Below are 11,389 nucleotides of genomic sequence, written 5' to 3'. Positions count from 1 at the left end.
CAATTGTTATATTTTCCATTATCCAGTATTATTCCATAGAAGACAGATATATTTACTGATACTAAAGTAACAAGTAAATAATCATAATTATTTCAAAATAACAATTTGCAAGGTGTAAAATTCACCTAAGGGATACTAAATATCTAAAGAATTTACTAGTTTATAATACCTACATCAATAACAATGTTATTCCAATAGGTAAATAAAAATAAACATACAGTTTATTAATATATAAACATAAATATGAAATGGAAACAAAACAATAAATTGAACAATTATAAATTCAATTCAATTTAAATATTTTATACAAACAAATGACACATCTCATAAATTACAGCTGTTTCTGCTTCATTGAGTTTTTCAAGAATAATCAAATCCATTTAAATATGTAATGATGCTTCATCAGATAGACATAACTGCTTAAGTATTTGACGAAAAAAATCAATATTTAATATCTCTTCAGTGAATTTTGCACCTAGCTAAATTGTTATATATATTGATGCGACGACCGACAATACAATTAGCATTATATCCCTATCTCCCGGGCTGGGTTTTGAACCTGTACTCTGGTCAGTTGGGGAGAATGGTATTTCCTTTGTCTCGTCGCCAACCACAGCTATTTTTAGCGTAGCTGCCCCTTTTCGGTCAGCGAAAGTTCAAAAACGGCAGGATAGGAATGTACCGACTGACCCATCTTGGCAGGGGGTAAAGTAGCACAATGAGCTATTGTATTTGGGATGAATAGGAGAACGAGAATTGGCGGCAAAAGCAGTTAGCAGAGAATTTGGTCAGTGGAGTTCTGGTAGCCAGCGGGGTAGTTGAGCGGTAGCAGCTAGCCGAGGCAGTCGGGTTGTAGCAGCCAGCCGGAGCGGTTGGGAGACAGCAGTTTGCCCGTTGAGATGGGGCCAGTCGAGTGAGATGAAGAAAGAAGAATTATAAGTCTGACAGACAGAAAGCCTTGGTCAGCAGAAACGCATAGAGTCCCAGAGAGAGAGAGGGGGACAGAGAGATGAAGCAGTTGTACAGAGAAATGAAGATGAAGGATTATAAGTCTGACGGATAAAGCTATGGTCAGCAGAAATGTATAGAGATGGAATTGTAGTGGCAGACTGCCCTGGTCAGTGGAAGTAGCAGGCCTGAAGGAAACGAACTTCGTTGTTGGTAAATGTGCTTTTATATTATTTTAGAGAAAAAAGAACTCTGAGTTGTTAACTGTGTTGTTAAATGCTTCTAAAAGAAAGGAAAAGAAAAGAAATACAAAAGAAAGAAGCAGAAGGACTTTGTTGTCAAATGAAACTTGAGACACGAACTTTGCGATGTAAAAATGATTGGAAAGCTTATAATTGTTTGGAAACTTTGTCAACGTTATTGAACTGTCATGCCATGTATTGGAATTGTTATTATGTAATGCTCTATTCTAATGTTTTAAATGTATTCTGTGATGTTATGTACGACAAAAAGAAAAGGTTACCCAACGCATGGTCTTCGTGTTGTTTCTTCCTCCCCGTCCTATTTGCCTGTGTTGTTCTTCGTTACGTGCTCCAGCCGGGGCTTTATTATCGGTCAGGATTGTACCGACAGACGAATTTTGCTGGCTCACTGAGTGTTGAACATTCGCACGTGAGCGAGTCCCCCCTTCGGTGTTTAAGGAGGTGCTTCGCGTGCGGGCGTTCGTAACAATATATATATATATTTATATATATACATACATGTATGCTTCTTACTAATATTCTTACTATTTTTATAGTTTATATCAATATTATATAAGGTGGGTTAAAAGTCTAACCCACATATAAAGTAGAGTGTATAGTTTTATTTTTATATACCCCACATTTACATATACACGTGTAACCATTTATACATGCACATATATATATTTCTTACTGACCCGGCAAGCCAAGTAAGATCGTTGCCAGTGCCCCTGGACTGGCTCTTGTGCGGGTGGCACATGAGATACACCATTTTGAGCGTGGCCGTTGCCAGTACCGCCTGACTGGCTCCCGTAGGATTTTCGAGTGAGATCGTTGCCAGTGCCCCCTGGACTGGCTTGTGCAGGTGGCACATAAAAGACACCATTTCGAGCGTGGCCGTTTTCGTGCGGGTGACACGTAAAAGCACCCACTACACTCTCTGAGTGGTTGGCATTAGGAAGGGCATCCAGCTGTAGAAACTCTGCCAAATTAGATTGGAGCCTGGTGTTGCCATCCGGTTTCACCAGTCCTCAGTCAAATCGTCCAACCCATGCTAGCATGGAAAGCGGACGTTAAACGATGATGATGATGATGATGATGATGATACATTCTAATAACTTTTATAGAGCCCAAAAAGAGATAGTATAAAGTAAAATGAAACATGTATACATATATCTATGCATACATATATACTTCTTGTACTATTTCTAAATAGAATACTATTGCTAAAGACAAAAATAAAAGAAAGCAAAATAAAAAAAATAAATACATGCATATATCTATTTGTATATTCACATATATACACTTCTTACATACATTCTAACTTTTTATAAAAAAAAACAGAAATAGATAATACAATAATGATCAAGTTGGGCCTCATGGAGGCAAAGTGGCTGAGTTCCTTTCAAGTGTTGGGCCTCATGGAGGCAAAGTGGCTGAGTTCCTTTCAAGTGTTCGGCCTCATGGAGGCAAAGTGGCTGAGTTCCTTTCAGGCATTTGGCCTCATGGAGGCAAAGTGGCCAAATTCCCTTTGACTGTTGGGCCTCACAGAGGCAATAACCAAGACCTTGGCATTATATTGTGCTTGAGAAAAAGACCCATCAAGCCGCGCAAAATCGCAGTCATGGCAGATACCAATGTCACACAAATTAGCACCTGTGCCGGTGGCATGTAAACACACCCTGGTGTCATGCAAATGGCACCCATGCCGGTGGCATGTAAAAGCACCCATTACACTCTCGGAGTGGTTGGCATTAAGAAGAGCATTTAACCGTAGAAAACCATGCAAAATCAGATTGGAATCTGGTGCGGCCTCCCAGTGTGCCAACCCAGTCAAACCGTCCAACCTATGCCAGCATAGACAACATTAACTAGAAAATAAATATAATAAGATGCAGACATATGAGTAAAATAGAACATACCTACATATATCTATTTATATATGAACACATACAAATTCTACCAAGGTCAACTTTGCCTTTCTTCCATTTTGAGGTTGCTAAAATAAATACCAGTTGAACACTGGGGGTCAATGTAAGTGACTTAATCTCTCCCCTGAAATTACTGGCCTTGTGCCAAAATTTGAAACCAACATTAGCGCTCCCTCAAATTTCCCTTCTTTCCTCACCTCCTACTCAGTCAATTATCTGCAACACCTCAAAAATATGCAAAAAGAAAGAAAGATGCCACTGCAAAGGTTTTAGTTTCACCTATAATAATAACCAAATATCTCAACTTACGTTGTGAGATACCAACACATGCGACTTCAGCTTTTGTCGAGTTGTCAATCGAATTTTGATTTTCTACGATTACTTGTGTAGTCACTGTAGTAGAATCAACAGCAATATGGTTGACCACGTTTTCATCTGCTGTTGTTATTGTCTGCTCTTCCTGTGAATGCAAAGGCTGTTTCTCATCACTATCAGTGGTTAATTCAACATGGTTGATTACAGCTTCATCTACTGTTTCTTGGTTTTCGGTTAACTGCTTGTCATCACTATCAACTACCACAGGTTCAGCAAAACTGACAGTAACTTCACCAGTTTTCTGTTTGTTCTTTACCAACTGTTCATCTGTAGCATTTTCCTGAATTTCAGATTCATTTGCTAAAGGGATTTCCTGTAACTCCAGCTTCAACTCGTCCTCTTCATGTACAGAAGCCACTCGTTTCTGCTGCTCAATGTCTTTCTTTCTTTTTTCAGCTGCTTCCATTGTTTTACGAGCAAACTTTATCTAAATGAAAAAACAAAAAAGGAAAAAAAGAGCATTTGAATAAAGAATTCTTTTTCATTGTTTAGCCCTAAGTCAAACCTGATTAAGCAGTCCCATGAACAAAGGTGCTCCATTCAAGACAATCCCATCTTATTTTTGGACAATGTATCTAGGATTACATTGTCCAAAGTGTCCTCTTTTTAAGATAGTAAGATACCGACTTGAGAGAAATTTGGCTGTTATTTCTAACAGATTCAGCAACCATGTAGAGACTTATTTCCTCTAAAATAAAGAATTAAAACTAAGAGATACCCAAACTTTTCTGGGTTATTAAAGAAGCTGAAAATGCACTGCAGATTGTGAAATGTATTTTACTCTTTTACTGGTTGCAGCTAATGGGTTATGGCCATTTTGGGGCATCACCATCAAAGCAAATTGAAAACCAAATATTCATAGTTGAAGTAAAAATACAAGTTTGATGACTGGACATGTTGCACTTTTTTGATTTAATTGCCCAGGCACCTTGCTGATTCAAGCTGGGGGAGACAGTTGTTGTTTAGCCCCAAAGTGCAATCTACGACTTCATTAGTCAATGTGGTTTTCTTTTAAGACAGGAGTGATTTCAGAGAGATTTACTTGCTATTTCTAGCAGGCTGAAACTAGGGCAGCTGATTATTGTTCAAATTCAGTGAAGAAATGTATTAGGTACTCAACAGATTTCATTGTAACAGTACTTCTAATAATGAGGCAACAGATGAGAAATCAGTGCAAGACTTCATTTTGCTGGCTCTGTTGCAATTAACTTAACAAGTTAAAGCAATTTGTTATTTCCAATCTATTAATCACATGTCTTTGTTGTACACTACATTTCAATAAGTCCATTCTTCAATTGCTTTTACCTTGATCGTACAGATAAATATATCAATCTCAAAGCGGGATTCAAACTTATTACTTTTATTTTTAACACTTAGTTTCAATTTTCTAACCATCAAACCACAAAAATGTGGTGTGGCTGCATGGTGAGAAGCTTGCTTGTCCCCAACCACTTGACAACCAGTTTTACATCCCCATAACTTAGCAGTCTGGCAAAAGAAACCGATGGAATAAGTACCAGGCTTGAAAGGCAAAAATAAATAAGTACTGGGGTTGATTGATTCGACTAAAAAATTCTTTAAGGTGGTACCCCGACACAGCCACAGTTTAATGACTGAAACAAGTAAAAGATACCATTAGAAGCAAAGATTCTAAATAGGAACATAACATAAGTACATGTTTGTATGCAGCAGAGGAGCAATCAGAGAAAAAACATGCTCAAAAATTAAGGTAGAACAAAGATATGTGAAAGTTGATGTTAGTAATGTTGGACATTTCAGAGTTACAGTAGTTCTACTAAAATGTGCATAATTATTCAATTAATGCCACAAAATATTTATTTTTACACTTAGACACAGGGGCTAGTTTTAATAAGGAGAAAGAATAAAGTCAAGTTTAATCTACCATACTATCTTGCCTCGTTATTTTTAGTGATCTACAAGAGATGAATGGTAAAGTTGAAAATGTTGAGATTTGAACTCCTAAAACTCACCTCTTTGAATAACTACCCTACAATAATGAGAAAATTGTCAGTTAAAAAAATACTGAGTGAATATGTCATATGATTAGCTAGCTCTATTTCATAGCAGTGGTAGTGATGACAACAACAAATTAAATAAGTGAAATTCAGTGACTTAGTCTGAAATACATTGAGACCCAGGATTAGGGTCTAGTGGTTCAGCTATGAAGTTTCTAAGTAATCCTTTTCCAAATCCCACTGCTCTACTTGGTTTAACATACAGCCACTCCATTTTCCATAGCATTAAGCAGATGAGAGATATGTCTCTTACAAGATAGGAAGATGATCTTGTAGAGGTAGGTTTTCTCACAGAAGGAATTGAACTCAACACTGCAAATTAATAAATTAATTGCCAAATCTGCTGCTGCTTGGTGTGGCAAGCTGTTCCTACATTGCAGTACCTATTTATAGCTGGCTAAATGCTGAACTGTTTGAGAATTAAAATTTTCTGGTCACATATACAAAGCAAGGCCATGGAGAAGATAATGTAAAACCAAAAACTGATTTGTTAATTTGCACTGTTTTATTCAAATTTATGTGTAGAGAAGAGATACATTTGTTAGATTAATGTTAAATAAGCTCTAACCCAATAAAATACACAAGTTTATGTATACCAAATTTAAAAAAGAAATCAATCCAGCATGCCTAACATTATTTGACTTTATAGATTAACTATTAACACCAAACAGAGAGCCTCTACATGGTAATTCAACTTGCTAGAAATAGCAACCAAATCTCCCTCAAATCAACCCTACTACTTTTAAAAAGAATGTAATCCAAAAGGAAAAATGGGGCAGCCATGACTGGGATACTTTGATGATAGGTTTGTTTGATTAGAATTTGGCCAGGTCCTAAACAACAACTGATAAGATTTTAATACAAATGAATGCATTAGACTTCTTAGAAAAATCTCAATTAGAGATGAAAGTAGTAACTATACTAAGAAATAATATTTATTGCCATATGGCTGTACGATGTTACTACCATTTTAACCCCAGGCAAATCCTTTGCCAGCTAGTTACCAGTGCAACCGGCACCCTGTATATATTGCAAGCAGAGGAGCAAACCACAACCATCTTCCAGCAAATGACAGGATCACGAGACTGAATTGGCAGAGTTGTTACAGTGTTGCATAAACTTCATTGTGGTACATATTCCAGCACTTCATGTCATAGGATCAAATCCCCATTTCATCATTGTGGGTTCAATAAATAAAATACCAGTCAAGAACAGTAGTCCGCTGGAAACATTGGAATGGGCAGATAGGATGCCTGGCAGTATTTATTCCAATTCTTTGCATTCTGAGTTCAAACCATGCCATAGCCTGTTTTGGTGGTTGATTTAATTCATTACCTAGTTTAACACCATCATCTATCAACTTGAGTGTCTTTAGTGAAGTCCATTCCATTACAAGCATTCAGGACAGGTCTCCAGTTTGAGGTTGTGTTCTTTTCTCCCTCCTACCAGTCCTAGAGACCTGTATAGAGTTACTACCTTTTTGGTTAACTAAAAGATTTTTAAAAATCATGGTTGCAAATTTGAGATGATGTAAAAGCAAGTACCCTACAATGAAATTGTTAATGCAATCACTCACCAAAGGATTTTTACAAACCCTGTTTCTCTACTTTGTTTTAAAATGTTACTTATAATGTCTAGTATCAGGACTTGCCTTTCTCTTTAATTGTGTCACAACTCGCTGGACTTCCCACAGCTGTTCGTTTTTTGATGTATCTTCAACACCAGCATTTAGCTCTTCATGTAGCTGGTCCAATAATGATTCCTGTTTCGCTAATTCTTCCTCTAAGGCAGAAAGGTTATCCGGCAGTTCAAGAGACCATCGAGATGTGGCAGGCTTTAATGGTGGAATATATCTGAAAATGTAGGGAAGATAAAAGAAAAGAAATGGCTTCTTACTCTAAGGCACACCAGTATATCACTGGCACTTAATATTGGTTTAAAATTTTGGCACAAGGTCAGCAATTTCAGGGGAGGAGATGAATCAGTTACATCAATCTCTCCCCCGTGCTCAACTAGTACTTATCAATCCCAAAAGGATGAAAGGCAAAGTCAACCTTGGTGGGATTTAAATGCTTAGCATTTCATCCATCTTTATGGATGAAATGCTAAGCATTTGGCCTGGCATGCTAACCATTCTGCCAGCTTGCCACCTTGCTGGCACTTAATAATAGTCATCAGCAAGGCAGTGAGCTGGCAGAATCATTAGCAAACCGGGTTAAATGCTTAGTGATATTTCATCCATCTTCTCTTCCGGAGTTCAAAATCTGCCAAGGTTGACTTTGCCTTTCATCCTTTTGGGGTCAATAGAGCAATTTACCAGTTGAGCACTGAGGTTGATGTAATCAACTGGCCCATTCCACCAAAATTGTTGATCTTGTGCCAAAATTTGAAACCAATAATATAATTATCAGCTTCAGTTTGATACAGGAAAGAGTCCTCTGGTGCACAAGAACCAAATATATAGCAGTAGCAATCACTCTAAAGGGCTTGAAGTCAAATTCAAATTAAAAGGTGAAAGCAGAAACTACAGCAGATATTCTATAACCATTTCAGACATACCATATCTCAGAGAATATTATTTAATCAGTACTTCCTTTTATAAAGGAGTAAGGTGTGACAGGATGAACATTTAGTTCCAATTTCTGATAGGTGAAACAACAACTTAGAGTAGCAATTTTCAAATTTTTTCCATCCATGTTACACTGAATAATTATTATTCTGTGAACAATCTTTCCTTTAGACTGAGAACAAGACCGAACTTTGTAGATGAGGATGCATAATTCAAATAATTTGGCTCCAGTATATCAATGGAGTTTAATTTGTTAACTCTAGAGGAATAGGAAGCAAAATCAACTGTATCAAGGTTTTAACTCAGAAAGCAGAAAGACAAAATTAAATACTAGAAAACAGTTAGTCAGGCTCTTTACCATTTCCATCAATTAAATGACTATTTAATACAATTAACGATTTCAAATTTTGGAACAAGGCCAGCAATTTTGGAAGAAGGGTAAGTTGATTAAATCAACTCCAGTGTTCAACTGGTACATATTTTACTGACCCCGAAAGGATGACACGCAAAGTGAACCCTGGCAGAATTTGAACTCAGAACGTGAAGATGGATAAAATACCACTAAACATTTTGTTTGGCATGCTTATGATTCTGCCAGATCACCACCTTAATAATAATAATAATTGTTTGTAATATAGGCCTAAAATTTGGGGAAGGGGGCTAGTTGATTACATCAACCCTAGTACTCGGTTGGTACTTTAGTTTATTGACCCCAAAAAGATGAAAAGCAAAGTCAGCCTCCATAGGATTTAAGTATAGCATGTAAATATTGAGTATAGCAGGAAATATTGCTAAGCATTTGTCTGACATACTAACAATTCTGCCAGATTACCAAATAACAATAATAATAATGATTTCTTTTATTTGCCATCAGGGAAAAGACAGACAGAGTATGAGCATTTACATATAATGAAATGATTAAAAAACAAACAAAAAATGAAAGTATATACAGTATACAATAAAACAAAAAAAAAGGAAGTATACATAGTATATGACAGTTAAAAATAAAGGACCACGATGATGTGGTCTTCCTGATACAAGAGAACTTCTAGGAATAATCAAGGTACCCCTGTCCAAAATCTCCCTGAACACAAAGGGCAAATACCTTCTCCAATTCCTTTTCTGACTCACAGGTATACACTTAGAGTAGTGCCATCCACCTTTGTGATTTTCACAACTTTCACCCACCTTTCAATAAATTCACTCAAGGACAGCACCTATTTCTTGCTGGGAATAAGAAGTTGTTTGCTTTAGGTTGCAGAGTCACTCAGCTCCAGTATTGTCTTCTTGCTTACTCTATATCACAACACAAAACTGTTAACTTTCATATGCATCAGGAACTAATCTTTCACATGCTAAATCATCAGTAATCTCTTGACAAAATCTTTTTTGGTTGATTGTAAACAATTGGTTTTACCGGTCCATTGCTGAAACCTAGTTATTGTTGCTTTCTTGGCAAGTATGCACTGTTTCAGCTCTTCAATCACAACACTGACTCCTTTCGTATCAACACCATACTTCTTCAATTTTTCAAATTTACAATCATTCTTCAATTTTCCTTTTCTTTTCCTATCAAATATTGACACTACACTGTTCTCAGAAACACTAGTACAATGAAACACTGGTACTAATTTCATTGACTCTCAAAGGATGAAAGGCAAAGTCAACCTTGACAGAATTTGAACAACAACAGCAGCAGCCATCACCACCACATGACCACAATGTTTGAGAGTCAAACCTAGTATTTGATTTATTTTATTGCTTCTGCAGAGATGAAAGATGAAGTCCAGATTAGCAGGATTTAAACTGAAAATGTCAAATGTAACAAAGACTCCCACTTCCTTTACTGACTACTTTTGTCTTTATTTATAATTTCTAGCATAAGCAAAGAACTGCAACTTTTTAGGACATAGAAGGAGGATATACAGTTGATGACACTGACCCAAGTATTTGATTGGTATATATTTTATCAACTCTGGAGGGATGAAAGGCAGGATTTGAATTCAGTAAGGTATTTTTTCCCTGCAATTCTGCCAAATCTTCCACCCACCCTTTCCTAAAATAATGATGAAGTTGACAAGGATGGCAATAATAATAATGACAACAACAACATGAACATTAAAGCAACAATGATAATAATATAGAAGATTAAAAATAATAGAAATTCTTACTTTTTTATACAAGTATCACTAAAAAGTTCCTTTACATTGGAGAAAAACACATTTAGAACGCGGTGGCTGATTTGCATGGTCGGGCTCAAAACAATTGAAACATTCTGGAGACTCATCTTGTTTTCTTTTTGCTAATGAAGAGAAAGAAAATTTTACAGAAAATGACACCAAAATCTCTCTCTCTCTCTCTCTATATATATATATATATATATATATATATATATATACCGGAGTAAGCACATGAAATGTGCAACAAGGTGGAAAAAAGAGTACTCAAATACCAGAGGTAGAGTAATATGCTTTATTTAAAAGCAGCAGAAATATAACAAAAAAACCGTTACTCTGAGTTTCACGTTCCCGTTCATCGGACATTTTTTTTTTTTTTTCTAACAAAACTGTCCGATGAACGGGAACGTGAAACTCAGAGTAACGGTTTTTTTTGTTATATTTCTGCTGCTTTTAAATAAAGTATATATATATATATATATATATATATATATATATTACACATACATACATGAAAATAATGAAAATTGTTATTGTGAGGACATTTACTTTATAGAAGAAAATGAAGTAAACTGTATTGCAGATAATATTTTTTAAAAAAAGCAAACAAATTTACTTCTAAGACAGAGCATGATGAGTGTGAAATTAAGGCAGCTGATTTCAAGTTCAAGCAATGCAATCGTGGCAATGTTTTTCGATTATGGAAGGTGCATTAGACTGTCTGAAAAACCAACACCAGAAAATTGTGTAAGTTGATGAGAAGAAGTAAGAAGCTGGAGTTTGTTTAGCACTGACTTAGCAGGCCTATGTTCAAAAGTAATCTAGCTGTAGACTATGTGATCCAATGTATCCTGCTTTTTAAATTTTACATGATACAGTATGATTTGACAGTCATCTTTAGCAGGTTGAGTAGAGAGTTGACTTCAAAAGTAAGAAGTGTGTCAAATTGGTGAAAGAACACACCTACATTATGGATGAAGATAAGAAGTAGTTTCATACTGTAAACTACTTGCTCAAACAATTCAAATGTTCAAATTTATAAAAGAAAATCTCAGCTTTTCTATTTTAAAACCACGGCAGATAATTCAGTTTACCTGGTGGTGATTTATTT

General features: G+C 36.1%; 1 protein-coding gene across 10 annotated transcripts in view; it reads right to left on the bottom strand.

The window, feature by feature from the left end:
• Nucleotides 1–11,389, bottom strand: part of LOC106883353 (uncharacterized) — a 143,556-nt gene that overhangs the window by 25,544 nt on the left and 106,623 nt on the right. For all 10 annotated transcript variants that reach the window (XM_089338286.1, XM_089338291.1, XM_089338292.1 and 7 more), the window contains exons 9-11: nucleotides 10,273–10,403; nucleotides 7,184–7,385; nucleotides 3,431–3,923 (exon numbers count right to left, since the gene is read on the bottom strand). In XM_089338286.1, coding sequence (XP_089194412.1) covers nucleotides 3,431–3,923; nucleotides 7,184–7,385; nucleotides 10,273–10,403 — 826 coding nt within the window. The remainder of the gene's footprint in view (nucleotides 1–3,430; nucleotides 3,924–7,183; nucleotides 7,386–10,272; nucleotides 10,404–11,389) is intronic.

Source organism: Octopus bimaculoides, chromosome 20 (genome assembly GCF_046866305.1).
Source record: "Octopus bimaculoides isolate indiv1 chromosome 20, ASM4686630v1, whole genome shotgun sequence".
NCBI lineage: Eukaryota > Metazoa > Mollusca > Cephalopoda > Octopoda > Octopodidae > Octopus > Octopus bimaculoides.
Note: the sequence above shows the minus strand (reverse complement) of the source record. Positions and strands in the feature narration are given on the sequence as shown.